Here is a 21295-nt window from a genome sequence, read left to right on the forward strand (position 1 = left end):
ACACTACATATAAATACCAACCCTATCCCATTACATTTTGTTCAAACGATAGATTTAGAAAAAATAATCAGCGAGTTTACGAAACGCAACGGAGGCCCAATTGTTTCTCGGCTTGACTCTTTGAACTCGGCCCGCTTTTGTTTAATCTGTCATAAAGGAATCAAATGACAAAGTGTAAACAAGAGCCTCTTGTTGGATGAGAGATGTCTGCCTTAGCATTCCTAGTCATAATAACGGGCATCAAGGGCAAAAAACAATCACCAGAATGTGGATTCCATGACAATGCTCCCACAGTAGGGAACTCTCTGAGGCGAGAGAGAGCGAGAAAGAGAGAGAGAAAGAGGGGGAGGCAGAAAAAGAGAGAGAAGAGAGCGAGAGTGTGTGGGAGTTTATTGAGCAGAGCGAGAAGCTCCCTCAAGCACAATCACCTAATTAGATTTCTATCTAACAGTCCCCTGTCTGACCCCTTAAATCTCAGACAGCCTTGGAAAGAAAGAAAGGTAGATTTACTAGGCCATCTTCTCCTGGGCCAACCTGGGTAAAGGTCCGGAGAGGGTGTCTGCTTTCCCAAAGCTTCAAGAGGGTAACATTAATCAAGGTAAGATAAATGAATCTTTAAATCGCCACAAAGGGGGTTCGTAATCATTAGGGGGAGGTTAGAATTAGGGAACCCAGGTTACTGAGATTTACCAGGGTTTACGGCACAAAACCACTCAATTTTCCCGGGATAAGTAACAGCGAGAAAGCGGTAAATTATCATAAATTATTTATATGAACAGCATGGCGTGAAATGGAACTGTTATGTGATGTCTAAATCTGTCTTCTCTATGGCCTCTGCATGATGAATCATCAACACTCAGGGTGGGGACAGACCATCTCAGTATGGAGCGCAGTTCACAATGCATGTAGACCTATTATCTCATAATAGTAACWTTTTTTCTTCTGACAGGTAGGCCTGTCAGCATAGCCTAKCTACAGCAATATATAGGCAGAATGTGCGTCTAATTTACCCATCTCCATCTGGCTTTCGGGKGTCACCTTATTTTTTTATTGTAATGATTATTATTTGTTTTTATTCCAGCTGCAGAGTTTTAAAAAAGTCTATCACTCGAATATTGATGCTTTAAATCAGTGAAAGCGTGACGACTCTCTCTCTCTCGCAGTCTTTCTCTCTCTCCATCAACTCCATTCAAATTGCATCCAAAATAGATCATCCTGTTCTGGATTGATATATAGTCCTATATATAGATGTTCTAGCCTTCCTCTGAAGTAATACCTTCATTGCAGTATTAGTTTATATTTAGTTAAGTAATGTTGGCTTATGCATAATAAGCTTCTAATTTATAGTCTCTGTCTCTTGTGCAATACGCACACACCTGTGCTCCGCTGGCCTCTCTCCTTTAAAAAACGCTCCTTAGCTCTTGGAGTCCCATGCTGGAAAAGATAGACTAGAATACTGACCTACAAAGCAAAAAGGCAGTAACTGCTCATAGTGTGGAACTGATAAAAATKTGCTTTTATTTACCTTGGTTTCACAGTACTTTATGCAGTTACTTTTARCATGACTCCCATTTTCTCCAAAACGCAATACAATAGAGGTAGGATACTTGTCCACATGATTAAGGATATATTTATTGTAGCAAAAATGGCATTAACAWATTTTCGACCAAATGGCCAAATGCCCATTTGCTTGGTATATTTGCTTGGTATATATATATTTTTTACTCCTTTTTCTCCCCAATATCATGGTATCCAATTGTTACAGTCTTGTCCCATCTCTGCAACTCCCGTWCAGACTCGGAAGAGGCGAAGGTCATGAGCCATGCATCCTCCAAAACACGACCCAGCCGCACCGCACCGCTTCTTGACAGAATGCCCACTTAAGTAGTCGGAAGCCAGTCACACCAATTTGGCATTGAGGCCAAAGAGATCAAGCTTGGTTTCATCAGACCAGAGAATCTTGTTTCTCATGGTCTGAGAGTCCTTTAGGTGCCTTTTGGCAAACTCCAAGCGGGCTGTCATGTGCCTTTTACTGACGAGTGGCTTCCGTCTGGCCACTCTACCATAAAGGCCTGATTAGTGGAGTGCTGCAGAGATGGTTGTCCTTCTGGAAGGTTCCCCCATCTCCACAGAGGAACTCTGGAGCTCTGTCAGAGTGACCATCAGGTTCTTGGTCACCTCCCTGACCAAGAGCCTTTTCCCCCAATTGCTCAGTTTGGCCTGGCGGCCAGCTCCAGGAGTAGTCTTGGTGGTTCCAAACTTCTTCCATTTAAGAATGATGGAGGCCACTGTGATCTTGAGGACCTTCAATGCTACAGAAATGTTTTTGTACCCTTTCCCAGATCTGTGCCTTGACACAATCCTGTCTCTGAGCTCTACGAACAATTCCTTCGACCTCATGGCTTGGTTTTTGCTCTGACATGCACTGTCTAGTATGGGACCTTATATAGACAGGTGTGTGCCTTTCCAAATCATGTCCAATCAATTTAATTGACCACAGGTGGACTCCAATCAAGTTGTAGAAAYCWYAAGGATGGTCAATGGAAAGAGGATGCACCTGAGCWCAATTTCAAGTCTCATAGCAAAGCGTCTGAATACTTCTGTAAATAAGGTATTTTTGTGTTTTATTTGTAATATATTTGCAAAAAAAATGTAAAACCTGTTTTTACTTTGGCATTATGGGGTTTTGTGTGTAGATTGAAGAAGATGTTTTATTTATTTAATACATTTTAGAATAAGGCTGTAAAGTAACAAAATGTGGAAAAAGTCAAGGGGTCTGAATACTTACCGAATGAACTGTATGTGTCAGCCTACTATTTATATAAATAGGCCCTATTCTATTTCAAAATGTTGTTGTCCACATGTACTGCAAGAGAATGTTCTCTCCATGCGTTATCATGGTAATTCCAGTCCATWTAATACAGTATAATACAGTACAGTAATACAGTTCACACTCAAAAMTATTAGCCTACTGGAGTTTMATTTATTTACCCAAGAGAGCATATAGCTAGCTACATTTATGGGCTTTTATGTTTTTCTGTCGTGTGTAATGTGCATCCTATATTATATACTGTACAGTATGTACTGGATAACGGCACAATCATTTCGGCTTTTTTGGGCTTGGGCTCATAAAATGTATTTAATGAATGGCTCATTAGGGTCAGGTAGGATCAGGCTTGAATTTTTGATCAAAGCGCTAATCAAATCCAAACATAAGCCTATTTATATGCTTTGTCATGCTTTAAAAAAAATATATATACATATATATTTTAAATGTAACCTTTATTTAACTAGGCAAATCAGTTAAGAACAAATTCCTACKTACAATGATGGCCTACCCAGGGCAAAACCAGACAACGCTGGGCCAATTGTGCGCCGGCCTATGGGACTCCCAATCACGGCCRGTTGTGATACAGCCTGGAATCGAACCAGGGACTGTAGTGACGACTCTAGCACTGAGATGCAGTGTCTTAGACCGCTGACCCACTCGGGAGCTTATGAATGACACTTCCGGTTTTGGCAGGAAATACGAGGTRACCCGGGAGAAAAGTGATTTATACTTGGGATGGAACATTTGTAAAATATCGGGAAAATATTCAACCCTAGTTGGAATGAAACAGTCAAGTAAATAAACATTAGTCTTTGTGCGAGACAAAGATCAATTGCTTTAGTTTTTTCCGAGACACAAATTGTTGAGGGTTGTTGAATCTAGACAGTGTCTGTGTATGCGTGTCTGTCTGTCAGGTTGTATTTGCATGTTAATCAGCAATACATTTTTGCTAATGTTATTTTCTGTGAGTAAAAAGATGATTCATTTAATCTCAGACACAGCTCACAAAAGACTCGCTTGCAAATCTGACTGTCTGGTAGTCAGATTGTCTGTTTGCATGCAAATGTGTKTGTGTGTATATTTGTCTCTGTATGTGTGTGACTGTGCACAGACCTGTGTGTGCATGTGATTGCGGATTTGAGCATGCACGCGTGCGCATGTGCCAGTGTGTGCGTGTTTCAGAGGGCCCTCGCATTAGTCATTTTACTTGTAGTGTGGAGGACTGGCGATCTGGCTCGACCCACTGGCTCGGCKATGAGAAGTACTGCGGAGGACTGAGCCCTGGTGTTCTGTCGCGTCGACCCACTGGCTCGGCTATGAGAAGTACTGCGGAGGACTGAGCCCTGGTGTTCTGTCGCGTCGACCCACTGRCTCGGTTATGAGAAGTACTGTGTTGAGTTGACATGCTCCTCTCCCTGGGGAAATACTCAGTATGTGCTTCTCCACCTGGTCTTCTCCTATACACACGGCACTAAATGCCACTATATGGCACTATATAGCACTACATGGCTCTACACAGCACTACACTGCACTACATGGCACTACACAGCACTACTTGGCACTACACTACACTACACTACACTATATGGCACTACCCTGCACTATATGGCACTACACTGCACTATATGGCACTACATGGCACTACACTGCACTATATGGCACTACACTGCACTATATGGCACTAATGTATATGGCACTACTGTTTATTTACAAAGCCATTTTGGGTTTACTACCATTTTATTTGGGCATTTATATTGTTCAGAAATGTGGTGGGTACTCTCTTCGTTCGCAGGACTTTATCCTGCTAACTGTTCCAAACGTCAGAACTGAATTTGGTAAAAGGGCTTTTATGTACTCTGCGCCATCGGATTGGAACGCCTTACAAAATACTTTCAAACTGGAAGAACTTGTCTCGATTGTTGTTTTTAAATCACTGATGAAGGACTTTGAAACTGATTCCCTGACCTATCAATGTTTTTAATTTGCTGTTATATGATTTTGTTATACTCTTGTGAATTCTATGGTTTTTACTACTTGTAGTTTTTCATGTTCTCTGTCTGTAATTGTGTAATGACTTGGTGCTGCCTATCTTGGCCAGGACGCTTTTGAAAAAGATATTTAAATTCTCAATGAGCCCTTCCTGGTTATATAAAAAAATAAAAATAAATGTATATGGCACTACACAGCACAATATGTCACTACTATGTCACTAAATGGCACTACTGTATATGGCACTACACTGCACAATATGGCACTACACTGCACTATATGGCACTATGCGGCACTACATGGTACTATGTGGCACTACACGGCACTACATGGCACTACTGTACATGGCACTACTGTATATGGCACTACTGTATATGGAACTACACGGCACGATATTGCACTACATGGCAATATATGGTTTGGGGGTAGCTTTGGAGGTATATTTGAGGGTATTTTGGGGGTAGATCCAGAAATGTGAAGACAGATTTTGAGGGGGTGGAAATGTGGAGGAATCCCAGAACTCAAGGATTTCAGGAGGCTGTGCTATGGTTTGAATAATTCAACATGTCACTTTACAATAATTACCTGTAGCAAAAGATGGTGCCAGAAATTGTAACAAAAGCTTTAGATGCCTTCTTCTGATCTTAAATGATTTTGAATAACCAAATGAATCAGCACATCTCGTCTATGAGAGAAATGGAGAGGTTTGAAATCCTGGGTGATCCCGGACGAGCCCCCAAATATGTAAATTCTGAAGAAACCTTATGTGGACCRCAGGAAGAGTAGCTGATGCATGAACAGCTCCTGGAGATCCTAATGAACTAAACACAACTATTGTAAGAGACAACGACTTGATGTAGCCTAATGTACGTACCACTCATGTATTCCTTCCAGTGTTGGGGAGTAGTGAACGGCATGTAGTTKAACTAGTGATTTAACKGCATTTTGCAGTAGCTTGGTAGTTGAACAACTGATTAAACACATTTTGGCCAATGGATCAGAGGAACATGTTTAGAGGGAGTAATAAAACACAGTGTAATATTATTAATTTACAATGTATGTTCTTAACCCTGGGCATTCATGGGCCTGGGAGGCTCACAGGGATATTGGTATCCACAGTACTCCAGCAATTATACATTTTTCAACTCAATAGTTCTTATATTCTCAAAAAACATACACAAATGCACTSTAATTTAAAGTAACTGTCTAGTGAAAATCTTACATTTAAAAGTCAATGTTCTGTTAACTCATACCCACATAATGGCAGGGTAGCCTAGTAGCCTAGTGACCGAAAGGTTGCAAGATCGAACCACCGAGCTAACAGGGTAAAAATCTGTCCTTMTGCCCCTGAACAAGGCAGTTAACCCACTGTTCCTAGACCGTCATTGAAAATAAGAATTTGTTCTTATTAACTGACATGCCAAATGAAATAAAGGTACAATTTWAAAAAATGATGTTGTTGAATCATCCTATACTTGTATTTGTGGCCAAAGCATAAATTGGAGAGAAAAAAATGAGTTGGCCAATCAGGGTCTACTCACATTAATATTTTTGATGACCATATACACCCACACCATTCCAACACAGAAAATATGCTTTTTAACAGACTTAATAAATTTTAAAAATTGTAAGGAAAATTACTTCACTCATATTGTAATTAATTACAGGTCATATTTCATGTAAATGTRGGAACACTGGACAGTTACTTTAACGGGATAGTTCACCTAAATTACAAAATGACATATTGGTTTCCTTACCCTGTAAGCAGTCTATGGAAAATGTATGACAGCAATCAATGCTTTGGTTTAGTTTCCCTGGCACTGTTTCCACATGCTAATGTTTTAGAATTTGTGGCACAAATCCCATTCAAGTCATGGGACCGATATTAGCATTTTTCACGTATCACGTCCAAATCATATGCAAGAATCTAAAATTGATTGTGAAGCTCAACAAAGTCACTTATAGATGTTTCGAACATGATGTGCAAAAAATATTGTCCTTTATTTACATCTCGGGCCACTTTCTTCGCCTGATTTATCTCGCCTTTAAACACAAACAAATACGACATGTTGCCAACTCCTCAAATAGGATCAAACTCAACTCAACAAAAGGCTAATCTGATTTTCACCACGGTGCCACCAATTGTGAGCCACATAGCTGATGCACTGACAAGGCATGGGTGATAGGCACACCATACACACACTTGGTGAAAAGCTACTCATGAGATTTGCGTGKGCCACAATACTGAGTTGACAAATGCTGGAGTTCCCGTGTAAATATGGTGGTGTGTGTGTTGATAGGTTTAAAGGGAACGTTCCGAGAAAATTAAGCGTCCATTTTGTTGGACTGTGTAGACTCCATATAGGAGGGAAGTGCATATTTTGACGTGTTATGCTCTTGTCGACCTGCATGACTACAACAGAAAGGGAAAAGAGAGTTGAAAAGCAACTATTTAAAAACTCTAGGGTTCTGGCTAGAGTGAAAATAACCTACAACGTTAGCGCAAACATTGCAACCTGGTATTGCAGAACTATGGGGGGAAATAAATACTGGCATTGGCCTTACACAAGTTTTAGAGGACATAAAGGGAAGGGAGAGCAGACAGAATCATGGCCAAAGCGCAGATAGACAATATTTTGTTGGTACTCCAGGTGTAAGAATATACAGGTAATTATGCAGGAGGCTGTGCTCCATCCAACCTATCCGCTTTATAAATTGCATTCGTGGCAACATTAACACAATTCAAGCTCATTTTACACAAAACATATATCYTTGACCCAGACGTAATACCATCGTAACACAGCCCATCTGTAAATAGCCCAGCCAACTACCTCATCCCCATATTGTTATTTATTCTTTGCTCCTTTGCACACCAGTATCTCTACTTGCACATTAATCTTCTGCACATCTATCACTCCAGTGTTTAATTGCTAAATTGTAATTATTTCACCACTATGGCCTATTTATTGCCTTACCTCCCTAATCTTACTATATTTGCACACACTGTATATATACTTTTCTATTGTATTATTGACTGTACGTTTGTTTATCCCATGTGTAACTCTGTGTTGTTGTTTGTGTCCCACTGCTTTGCTTTATCTCGGCCAGGTCACAGTTTGTAAAGAGGATTCTCCTCTTAGAAAAAGCTATTTCTTCACAACAATACGGTACATACAGTTTGTTATTCTGGTAATTCATGAATGGRTTGATGTATTGATGCATTCTCCCTTTCAGGAGTGGACTTGTCAATACCAATCAATGAAGAAACTCCATGCAAAAGTACAAAGTACACTCCAACTTCATACACCACGACTAAGAATGAGAGAAATGTAGCATCTAAGAACTGTTCACACGAATTGTCAAATTTTAGAGTGCAGCAAAATAGGGGGACAAACACAGAGAAAAACCTCCATTCCTGGAAAACATAGAGTGCAGCAAATCTGTAGTTATGCCAAGGCAGAGAATGAACAYGACCTCTGACCTAAAGATAACAACACTTTCATTTAATCTCCCAGAGGTCAAAGCCACCTCAGGGGTTTGTGATATATGGCCAATATATCACGGCAAAGGGCTGTGTCCTAGCACTCAGCCCTTAGCCGTGGTATATTTGCCATATAGCACACTCCCTCTGGCCTTATTGCTTGAAATGTGCATCCAACACAAATAGAAATCMATTTTATTTCTATTGCTTACATGAAAAATTAAATATCTACGTCGATTGAAAAAGATTTCCAAATGTCAATGTGCAATCTAAATRGACCTGTGAAAGAACCTCCTCACTGTCGGGGGTGGGAATCTCAACCACAAGACTAACGGTCGTCCCTGTGATTATGTGTTGAAGGTTAATGTTGGCTCGCAGATGGAGGAGGGAGGGAGGAAGGAGCGAGATGGAGAGAGATCAGACCACACAATGTTCTTGCAAAACGTGGCGAACACAGAGGGCGATGAGCATTTAAAAAAAGTCTGCAGATCAAGAGGAGGGGAGGTCTAGGCCTCATTACACATGTAGCTTCCAGCAAGGAGGCCCCGCTTTAAAGACATGGATGCATCCCAAATGGCACCCTATATAGTGCACTACCTTTCACTAGGTCCCATAAGGCCCTGGTCAGAAGTAGTGAACAATATAGGGAGGAGGGTGACATTATGGACACATCCCCAGTCTTTTAATTATTCCTTTGCTCCGCTCAGCGTAATTGGCTCCAGCTGAGCCCCGGGGCCTGTTGACTGAATGGAAAATAAAATACCTTAATGACCCTGTCCATTTTTAATAGTAGTTGAGAATCAGGGCTCCGGATAGATGGATTGTCGCTATATTTACACGTGTATATTCTGTCTATTCTCTTCAATCTGCCACCAACTGTTTTAAGATCATGGCCTTTAGATTATGCATTCATTTCTGGCCAACTTCAATGATATTGTGTAATCTCTCCACTAAATCGGCTGTTAAATATTATGTAGTAAATATCAACACAGCTGGTAAAAAAATAGCTAAATGGAACAGATGAAGGATATCAAATCGCATGATGTCAACGAATCAAAATAACATACTCCTCTAATCCATCCTCCAAAATAGGTAACTCAAATCATATTTTTTGTACATTATATTGAAAACTGATACAGTACATGTATTTTATACTTGGGCCGCCATTATGAAAATGTAGGCACTCACTGTAAGTCGCTTTGCATAAAATTGTCTGCTAAATGGCATAATATTGATCTAAATTGACATATTCACCCAACTGATTCAATCCCACCTTTGTCTTTGTATGTATTATGGATGCTTCCTCTCGGGTCCAGCAAAATGAAGGCAATTATATACAGTGCATTCTGACTATTTCACATTTTGTTATGTTACAGCCTTATTCTAAAATTGATTAAATTGTTGTTTTTCCTCATCAATTTACACATAATACCCCATAATGACGAAGCAAAAACAGTAAAAATAAATAAATATATTGCAAATGTATTTTCAAAAATCTGAACTATGAAATTTACATAAATATTCAAACCTTTTACTCAGTACTTTGTTGGAACACCTTTGGCAGCGATTACAGCCTCGAGTTTTCTTGGGTATGACGCTATAAGCTTGGCACAGCTGTATTTGGGGAGTCTCTTCCATTCTTCTCTGCAGATCCTCTCAAGCGCTCCCCATCCWACCTGACAGCGTTGCTGCACAGCTATTTTCAGGTTTCTACAGAGATGCTCGAACGGGGTCAAGTCCGGGCTCTGGCTGGGCCACTCAAAGACATTCAGAGACTTGTCCCGAAGCCAGTCCTGCATTGTTTTGGCTGTGTGCTTAGGATTGTTGTCCTGTTGGAAGGTGAACCTTCGCCCCAGTCTGAGGTCCTGAGTGCTCTGGAGCAGGTGTCCATCAAGGATCTCTCTGTACATTGCTCCATTCAGCTTTCCCTCGATCCTGACTAGTCTCCCAGTCCCTGCCGCTGAAAAACATCCCCACAGCATGATGCTGCCACCACCATGCTTCAGGATGGTGCTAGATTTTCTCCAGACGTGACACTTGGCATTCAGGCCAAAGATTTCAATCTCAGTTTCATCAGACCAAAGAATCTTGTTTCTCATGATCTCAGAGTCCTTTAGATGCCTTTTGGCAAACTCCAAGCGGGCTGTCATGTGCCTTTTACTGAGGAGTAGCTTCCATCTGGCCACTCTACCATAAAGGCCTGATAGGTGGAGAGCTGCAGAGATGGTTGTCTTTCTCCCATCTCCACAGAGGTTCTCTGGAGCTCTGTCAGAGTGATCATCGGGTTCTTGGTCACCTCCCTGACCAAGGTCCTTCTCCACCGATTGCTCAGTTTGGCCGGCCAGTCAGCTCTAGGAATAGTCTTGGTGGTTCCAAACGTCTTCCATTTAAGAATGATGGAGGCCACTGTGTTCTTGTGGACCTTCAATGCTGCAGATTTTTTTGTACCATTCCCCCAGATCTGTGCCTCGACACAATCTTATCTTGGAGCTGTATGAACATTTCCTTCGATCTCATGGCTTGGTTAAGGCTCTGACATGCACTGCCAACTGTGGGACCTTATAAGGTCTGAATGCTTATGTAAATAAGGAATTTCTTTTTTTTAATACATTTGCTAAATTTTCTAAAAACCTGTTTTTGCTTTGTCATTATGGAGTATTGTGTGTAGATTGATTAGGATTTTTATATTTAATCAATTTTAGAATAAGGCTGTAACGTAACAAATTGTGGAAAAAGTTAAGAGGTCTGAATACTTTCCGAATGCACTGTACAATTAAAAACATCACATTACATTTCCCCTCAGATTTCACAACACATTAAGTAGGTGCCCACAGGCCACTAATCTACTATAGCACCATATATCGACAACACAAAATTCATGTGTACGTGTGTGTATAGTGTGTATGTTATCATGTGTAGTCGTTCGACACGATGTGATTTTACTGCTTGCATGAGTATCTTGATGTGGAATAGAGTTCCATGTAGTCATGGCTCTGTGTAGTACTGTGCATCTGCCATAGTCTGTTCTGGACKTGGGGACTGTGACGAGACATCTGGTGGCATGTCTTGCAGGGTGTCTGAGCTGTGTGCTTGCAGTTTAAACAGACACCTCGGWGCATTCAATATGTCAATAATTCTCACAAATACAAGTATGATGAAGTCAATCTCTCCTCTACTTTGAGCCAGGAGAACCTGACATATTAATGTCAGCTCTCTGTGTACATTTAAGGTCCCTCTTTGTGGCACCTGACAAAACTAGGGCCTGTAGGACCTTTCTTGTTGATTGTTAAGAAGGCAGAGCAGCACTTTATTATGGGTAGACTTCTCCCCATTTTAGCTACTGTTGCATAAATAGGTTTTGACCATGACAGTTTACAATCCAGGGTTACTCCAAGCAGTTTAGCCTCCTCAACTTGCTCAAAGATTTTATTGGGGTTTAGCGAATTATTTGTCCCAAATACAATGCTTTTTGTTTTCGAAACATTCAGCTCTTTGTTACCTCTTCAGTTAAGAAAACACAAATGCAGAGCACACAAATACATCTTCCTTTTATAACTGATAACTCAAGTATTGGCGTGAGAATAGTTTGGCAAGCTGCTTCCCGTGCCCAAAACAGCATTTATAAATTGCCTTTGGAACAAAGTGTCAAATAGATCATATGTCCAATTGAAAAAGGTCCAAACGAGAAACTAGGCGATAATGAAACAATTCTGACAAAGAGGGGAAATGATTGGCTGTGCCCTACAACCAACACAAACGTATTGCGGACCACTCTTAGGTGGCAAGCATCCAACGGTCTACTAGTATATTGCAAGGCCCCAAGGATTTACGTTTTTCACACAGTTTTGAAAAGACCATTTCAGATTTAAAGCAGCAGAGATAGTTGAAATGAAGAGATGCATTGTTGGCGCTGCATAGTTCCTAAAACAAAACTGGATGTAGCACAATGCAACCATGGGCTGTTTCACAACTGTGATATTGAAGTCCTAGGCCGTGATGTTAAATTACATTWCATTTCTGGTTGTACACCTTTCAAATCCCAAATGAATACAACATATTTTCAATGAAGTAATTTCCTCAATGGGATTTGTTTTATTCGTCCCCTCTTGCTTTTGTACTCAGAGTTGTGGTTGAGTCATGGTAATATATTTGTTCATCTACTAAAAATAACGATTATTCTTATGACAGGAAATACTAGCAACTTCATTCACACACAGCATTCACACAGCAAGCACTTTGTAGTCCATTAAGACAGGGTATCCCAAACTCACCCCCCCCAGGTGCACATTTAGTTTTTTGCCCTAGCACTACACCGCTGACTCAAATAATCAAAGCTTGATGATTAGCATGTTATTTGAATCAGCTGTGTCATGCTAGGGCAAAAACCAAAACGTGCACCCAGCTGGGGCCCCAGGACCATGTTTGGGGAACCCTGCATTAAGCTGTAGTATGTTGTAACACATTAGTTACATGGTAATAATGCATTACTTTAGAATTTGCCCTTACCTGACCCGGCTTAGCGTCCTCACAGATGGACGCCTCGTAAGGTCTGGCCAGTTCAGGAGGGTTATCGTTCACGTCCAGGATACGAATGCTCACTGACGAATGGGATATCTGGGATACATTATCTACAAAGAGAACAGATTAATTTACAGTGTTAGTATTGAATATTTTACACAATAGTGATTTTGTACTGTTCTAATGTGTACTACAACAGTACTCTATTGTACTGACAAAATGAACTGGACATTGCTACGGTCAGAACCGCCAATGTCTATAATTGCAAAGAAAGTGAGTTRAAACTTTTTAGGGATAGGGGGCAGCATTTTCACTTTTGGATGAATTGGTGCCCAAATTGAACGGCCTCCTACTCTGTCCCAGATGATAATATATGCATATTATTATTACTATTGGATGGAAAACACTCTGAAGTCTCTAAAACTGTTTGAATTATGTCTKTGAGTATAACAGAACTCATATGRCAGGCAAACTGAAAATTCTGAAAAGGGTCGATGTGAAAGTCATCGCCTATTCAAATCCCTGTAATTTATGGATCTGTTTGCACTTCATACGCCTTCCACTAGATGTCAACAGTCAGTAGAACRTGGAATGAAGCCTCTAGTGTGATGTGKKACCGGATGGGAGGTGTTTCAGTCACTGGTCTGGCAGATTGCCAGTTGCTGGTCACGAATGCTAGTCATGGAATGAGCATGTGTGCCATTACTTTTACAGACATGAAGAAATGCTCCGGTTGGGACGTTATTGGATATATATGATAACAACATCCTGAAGATTGATTCTCAACTAAGTTTGACCAGTTTATTCAACTTGTAATATAACTTTTTGAAGTTTTCGTCCGACGTTTGCCTTCCCTTGCGCCAGTGTTTGGACACGTGTACTCCACATGCTAGCTAAAGTTGCTAATTTTACATAAGTAATGGACACTATCGAACAAAAAAAACAATTTATTGTGGAAATATGATTCCTGGCATTGCATTCTGATGAAGATAATCAAAGGTAAGGGAATATTTATGATGTAATTTCGTATTTCTGTTGACTCTGTTCTGTTGAGAAATGTTATATATATTTGAGCGCCGTCTCAGATTATTGCATGGTGTGCTTTTTACTAAAGTTTTTTTTAAATCTGACACAGCGGCTGGATTCACAACAAGTGTATCTTTAATTATATGTAAAACATGTATCTTTCATCAAAGTTTATGATGAGTATTTCTGTTATTTGACGTGGCTCTCTGTAATTACTCAGGATATTTTGGAGGCATTTCTGAACATGGCGCCAATGTAAACCGAGATTTGTGGATATAAATATGCACATTATCGAACAAAACATAAATGTATTGTGTAACATGATGTCATATGAGTGTCATCTGATGAAGATGTTCAAAGGTTAGTGATACATTTTATCTCTATTTCTGGGTTTTGTGAAAGCTATCTTTGCTGGGAAAAATGGCTGTGTGTTTTTTGGATTTGGTGGTGAGCTAACATAAATATATGTTGTGTTTTCGCTGTAAAACATTTTTAAAATCGGACACGATGGGTAGATTAACAAGATGTTTATCTTTCATGTGCTGTATTGGACTTGTTAATTCCGCCTTTTCAGCGGAATGTCGGGGGGGGGGTTCCGCTAGCGGAACGCATGTCCTAGAAAGGTTAAATAAATATTTGCTACCAACCAAAACTGTACATCATATCTACAGTATAGCTGTCTGAGGTACAAAGCTGACTGAGTTCTGAGAAAACAGAAGGTCATAATATTGTGTAGTGCATCCTCTTATAAACACACGGTTGAGTGATGACATATGGTTGATTGTTGTGTTCAACGGAAGACTGTACGAAAGACAACATTTACCTAATGAAGCCATCAGTCAGCTTGTGCATTTTCACTAAGTGATGACAGTTTATAATGTGTCCTGAAATTACCTCCATTACCAGGATAACACTTTTCTGACACGAGTCAGGGCTAACACAAATGAGCGAGCCCATTTTCATATCAGAGCTCCAGCTATCAAATAATGAATAAATAAAAAATTACAAGTTTAATGATTAGAGTACACCAGGGGCCTGACTTAATCATTTAAATATGAATTAATGCACTTAATAATGTGTTGTAAATTATTTTGATCACGCCCTTGTTAAAAGATTAACAAAGCAACGAGTGCACACCCCTRTTCTCCCGCAAACTTCTTAAAAGACCACATCGAAATGAGGGAGGGGAGACGATTACATAATTAGCGCAATCAAAATCCACTTCAAATTWGCCCTACTACCCTAATTACAAGACTCTGTGGGTTCGGCACTCCGACTTCTCGTTGCATTTTAATTCCAATTCCTAATTATTTGATCATGTTTGAGGAGTTTCCATTTTGCTTCTGAACCATTTACAGTGGGGTGCTTCGAACGKGAGTCAATTTCAGTTGAAAGAGAGTCATCACTGCAATCTCAGTATCTACAGGATGTAATTATGTTCTAACATATCTACATATGTAAGAGTGTGTACAGTCCCCATTTAGCAATGTCTCTTTAATTGTCAGCCGTTTACAGCTTCAAATCCATAACACGAAATGCGTTCCATTAAAGGGACAAACTRCAGTTCAAACAACAACAAAGCGCGCCACTGTTTTGGTAAACAATAAACAGTGATGTGGCTGGATAAATACACCATAAGATTTCAACATGGTCTAAACTGCAGTCTTCAGTCAGTGTTCTGCAGATGCCCAGCAAACTCCTATTCCACAGTACCCATATTGCCATGTTCCCCAATTAGCAAGATACTCCATATTGCCTAGGTACCCCAGATAACCAAGATACTCCCATATGCCTAGTACCCCAGATAGCCAAGATACTCCATATTGCCAGGTACCCCAGATAGCCAAATACCTCCATAAGCCCAGTACCCCAGATAGCCAAGATACTCCATATTGCCTAGGTACCCCAGATAAGCCAAGATACTCCATGCCCAGTACCCCAGATAGCCAAGAAGCCCATATAGCCCAGGTACCCCAGATAGCCAAGATACTCCATATTGCCTAACCCCAGATAGCAGATACTCCATATTGCCTAGTACCCAGATAGCCAAGATACTCCATATTGCCTCAGGTACCCAGATAGCCAAGCATACCTCCATATATGCCCAGGACCCAGATAGCAATAACTCCCATATGCCTAGCTACCCAGCATACCCAGAACTCCATCTATTCCTAGATACCATGATAGCCAAGATACTCCATATAGACCAGGTAACCCAGATAGCCCATATAGACCAGGTACCCCAGATAGCCCAGATACCCCAGATAGCCAAGATACTCCATATAGCCCAGGTAACCCAGATAGCCCATATAGCCCAGGTACCCCATATAGCCCAGGTACCCCATATTGCCCAGGTAATCCATATAGACCATATACCCCAGATAGACCATGTATCCCAGAATAGACCAGGTGCCCCATATAGACCAGGTACCCCAGATAGCCCAGGTACCCCAGATAGCCCAGGTACCCCATATTGCCCAGGTACCCCATATAGCCAAGACGCCCCATATAGCCCAGACTGCCCAGGTACCCCAGATACCCCATATAGCCCAGATGCCCCATATAGACCAGATACCCCACGTACACCAGATAGCCCAAGTACCTCATATAGCCCAAACGCCACATATAGACCAGATACCCCATATAGCCCACGTACACCAGRTAGCCCAAGTACCTCATATAGCCCAAACGCCACATATAGCCCAGATGCCCCATATAGCCCATTTACCCCATATAGCCCAGATTGCCCATATACCCCATATAGCATATACCTCATATACCCCATATAGCCCAATATACCCAATGTACCCCATATAGCCCATATACCCCATATGTCTCAGATAGCCCATATACCCCATATAGCCCAGATGTCCCAGATACCCCAGATGTCCCAGATACCCCAGATGTCCCAGATAGCGCATATAGCCCATGAAATTACCTCCATTACCAGGATAACATTTTTCTGACACGAGGCAGGCTAACACAAATGAGCAGCCATTTTCATATCAGAGCTCCAGCTATCAAATAATGAATAAATAAAAAATACAAGTTTAATGATTAGAGTACACCAGGGGCCTGACTAATCATTTAAATATGAATTAATGCACCTTAATAATGTGTTGTAAAATTATTTTGATCACGCCCTGGGTTAAAAGATTAACAAAGAACGAGTGCACACCCCTGTTCTCCCGCAAACTTCTTAAAGACCACATCGGAATGAGGGAGGGAGACGATTACAATAATTAGCGCAATCAAATCCACTTCAAATTTTGCCCTATACCCTAATTACAAGACTCTGTGGTTCGGCACTCCGACTTCTCGTTGCATTTTAATTCCAATTCCTAATTATTTTGATCATGTTGAGGAGTTTCCATTTTGCTTCTGAACCATTTACAAGTGGGGTGCTTCGAACGTGAGTCAATTTCAGTTGAAAGAGAGTCATCACTGCAATCTCAGTATCTACAGGATGTAATTATGTTCTAACATATCTACATATGTAAGAGTTGTGTACAGTCCCCATTTAGCAATGTCTCTTTAATTGTCAGCCGTTTTACAGCTTCAAATCCATACACGAAATGCGTTCCATTAAAGGGACAAACTACAGTTCAAAACAACACAAAGCGCGACATGTGTTGGTAAACAATAAACAGTGATGTGGCTGGATAAAATACACCATAAGATTTCAACATGGTCTAAACTGCAGTCTTCAGTCAGTGTTCTGCAGATGCCCAGATAGCCCGATACTCCATATTGCCCAGGTACCCCATATTGCCCAGGTACCCAGATAGCCAAGATACTCCATATAGCCCAGTACCCCAGATAGCCAAGATACTCCATATAGCCCAGGTACCCCAGAAAGCCAAGATACTCCATATTGCCTAGGTACCCAGATGCCAAGATACTCATATAGACCAGGCACCCCAGATAGCCCCAGGTACCCAGATAGCCAAGATACTCCATATAGCCCAGGTACCCCAGAAAGCCCAGGGTACCCCAGATAAGCCAAGATACTCCATATTGCCTAGGTACCCCAGATAGCCAAGATACCCCATAATGCCTAGTACCCCAGAATAGCCAAGATACTCCATATTGCCCAGGCACCCCAGATAGCCAAGATACTGCCTATAGCCCACGTACCCCAGATAGCCAGATACTTCATTTGCTAGGACCCCCAGATAGCCAAAGATACTCCATATTGCCAGTACCCCAGATAGCCAAGATACTCTATATGCCCAGTACCCCAGATAGCCAAGATACTCCATATTGCCTAGGTACCCCAGATAGCCAAGATACTCCATATTGCCAGGTACCCCAGATAGCCAAGATCTCCATATTGCCCAGTACCCCAGATAGCCAAGATACTCCATATCCCAGGTACCCCAGATAGCAAGATACTCCATATTGCCCTAGGTACCCCAGGATAGCCAAGATACTCCATATTGCCTAGGACCCCAGATAGCCAAGAAACTCCATATTGCCCAGTACCCCGATAGCCAAGATACTCCATATAGCCCAGTACCCAGATAGCCAAGATACTCCATATTGCCTTAGGTACCCCAGATACGCCAAGATACTCATAATTTGCCTAGGTACCCCAGATAGCCAAGATTAACTCCATTATAGCCAGTAACCCAGATAGCCCATATAGACCAGGTACCCCAGAAAGCCCAGATACCCCAGATAGCCAAGATACTCCCATATAAGCCCAGGTAACCCAGTAGCCATATACGCCAGGTACCCCATATAGCCCAGGTACCCCATATTGCCCAGTAATCATATAGACCATTACCCCAGATAGACCCATGTATCCAGAATAGACCAGGTGCCCCATATAGACCAGGTACCCAATAAGCCCAGGTACCCCAATAGCCCATACCCCATTGCCAGGTACCCATATAGCCAAGACGCCCCATATCCCAGACTGCCCAGGTACCCCAGATACCCCCATATAGCCCAGATGCCCCATATAGACCAGATAACCCCACGTACACCAGAATGCCCAATGACCTCATATAGCCCAAACGCCACATATGACCAGATACCCCATATAGCCCACGTACACCAGGTAGCCCAAGTACCTCATATAGCCCAAACGCCACATATAGCCCAGATGCCCCATATAGCCCATTTACCCCATATAGCCCAGATTGCCCATATACCCCATATAGCATATACCTCATATACCCCATATAGCCAAATATACCCAATGTACCCCATATAAGCCCATATACCCCATATACCCCATATAGCCCAGATGTCCCAGATACCCCAGATGTCCCAGATACCCCAGATGTCCCAGAAGCGCGATATAGCCCATATACCTCAGTACCCCATTAGCCCAGTAACCTCAGATTACCCCATATAGCCCATATACTCAGGATACCCCATATAGCCCATATACCTCCAGATACCCCATATAGCCCATATACCTCAGATACCCCAGATGTCCCAGATAGGCCCATATACCCCATATAGCCCAGATGTCCCAGATAACCCCATATTCCCAGATACCCCATATAGCCCATATACCCCATATAGCCCATCCATATAGCCCAGATGTCCCAGATACCCCAGATTCCCAGATAGCGCATATAGCCCAGATGCCCAGATACCCCATATAGCCCATATACCTCAGATACCCCATATAGCCATATACCTCAGATACCCCATATAGCCCATATACCTCAGATACCCCAAATGTCCCAGATGTCCCAGATACCCATATAGCCCAGATGTCCCAGATACCCCATATAGCCCATATACCTCAGATACCCCATATAGCCCATATACCCATATAGCCCATATTACCCCATATAGCCCATATACCCCATATGTCTCAGATGCTCAGATGTTCAGATGCCCAGATAGCCCAGAAGCCCAGATACCCCATATAGCCCATGCCATCCTACTGCACACATTGCCTAGCTATCGCTTGCTTTTCATTGCAGTGGTAGTAGCGCTGATGAGAATACTCACTCCACTAATAGCATAATCCTCCACATCAATGCTTATATTTTAATTGAGTGGTTTTTGCCTGAGCAGCAAGAATATAATGGATGTGCTCTCACAGTCTTATCTACCTTAATTCAGCCCTCCACAGTGGACCTACAGAGCAGATAGGAGAATGGCAATAATCAGTGCACATTACATTTCAATCCCACGAAGAAAAAAAAAAAACTGAAACTGGGTACATTTGGGAAACTGATCATTGGGAAAATGGAACATTGGGAAACTGAGGAACATTGGGAAACTGAGGAACATTGGGAAAACTGAGGAACATTGGAAACTGGGTCATTGGTCACTTTAAACCTCAGTCAAACCCCTTCAATCCAAATGACGGTTAAGATTTTAAGTTGCAGTTTCTTTTCATTTTTGGGGGGGAGTGGGGGATCCTCCGTCGTTTTCAGCAGACTGTTTTATTGGCTCACTGGTGAGCTGATCTGTTCTAAATTTGTCTTGAAGAAATATCTGAGACATGAAGAAAGTGTATTTCAACAGATTATTGACACGCTGTACATCTGGTGGCTGCTCAGCAGATGTTAAAAATCTCGATAGCAGATTTCTTGCTGAAATAACATTATACTGAGAGTCTCTTCAGAGAGTCTGGAAGGAAGCCCGTGACCACCATACCACAGAACCCCATACCACCATACCACAGACCACATACACAGACCACCATGCACATAACCACCATCCACAGAACCACCATACACAGAACCACCATGCCACATAACCACCATACCACAGAATCACCATACCACAGAACCACATACCACATAACACCATACCACAGAACCACCATACACATAACCACTCAGCCACATAACCACCAACCACAGACCACCACCACAGAACCACCATGCCACATAACCACCATGCCACATAACCACCATGCCACAGAACCACCATACCACAGAACCACCATACCACCATACCACATAACCACCATACCACATAACCACCATACCACAGAACCACCATACCACAGACACGACCACCAGAACCACCATACCACATAACCACCATACCACATAACCACTATACCACAGAACCACCATACCACAGAACCACCATACCACATAACCACCATACCACAGAACCACCATACCACATAACCACCATACCACAGAACCACCATACCACAGAACCACCATGCCCACATAACCACCATACCACAGAATCACCATACCACAGAACCACCATACCACATAACCACCATACCACATAACCACCATACCACAGAACCACCATACCACAGAACCACCATACCACAGAACCACCATACCACAGAACCACCATACCACAGAACCACCATACCACAGAACCACCATGGCGCAGAACCACCATGCCACAAACCAACCATACCACAGAACCACCATACCCACATAACAATGCCACAGAACCACCATACCACATAACAATGCCACAGAACCACATACCACATAACATGC

At 41.9% G+C, this 21295-nt stretch overlaps 1 protein-coding gene across 3 annotated transcripts in view; it reads right to left on the reverse strand.

Annotated features, from left to right (window-relative positions):
• The window catches only part of LOC111970512 (cadherin-22-like), a 272775-nt gene that overhangs the window by 51967 nt on the left and 199513 nt on the right, over positions 1 to 21295 (reverse strand). For all 3 annotated transcript variants that reach the window (XM_070445786.1, XM_023997313.2, XM_023997312.2), the window contains one exon: positions 12807 to 12928. In XM_070445786.1, the coding sequence (XP_070301887.1) occupies positions 12807 to 12928 (122 nt within the window). The remainder of the gene's footprint in view (positions 1 to 12806; positions 12929 to 21295) is intronic.

Source organism: Salvelinus sp. IW2-2015, linkage group LG11, assembly GCF_002910315.2.
Source record: "Salvelinus sp. IW2-2015 linkage group LG11, ASM291031v2, whole genome shotgun sequence".
Classification (NCBI taxonomy): Eukaryota; Metazoa; Chordata; class Actinopteri; order Salmoniformes; family Salmonidae; genus Salvelinus; species Salvelinus sp. IW2-2015.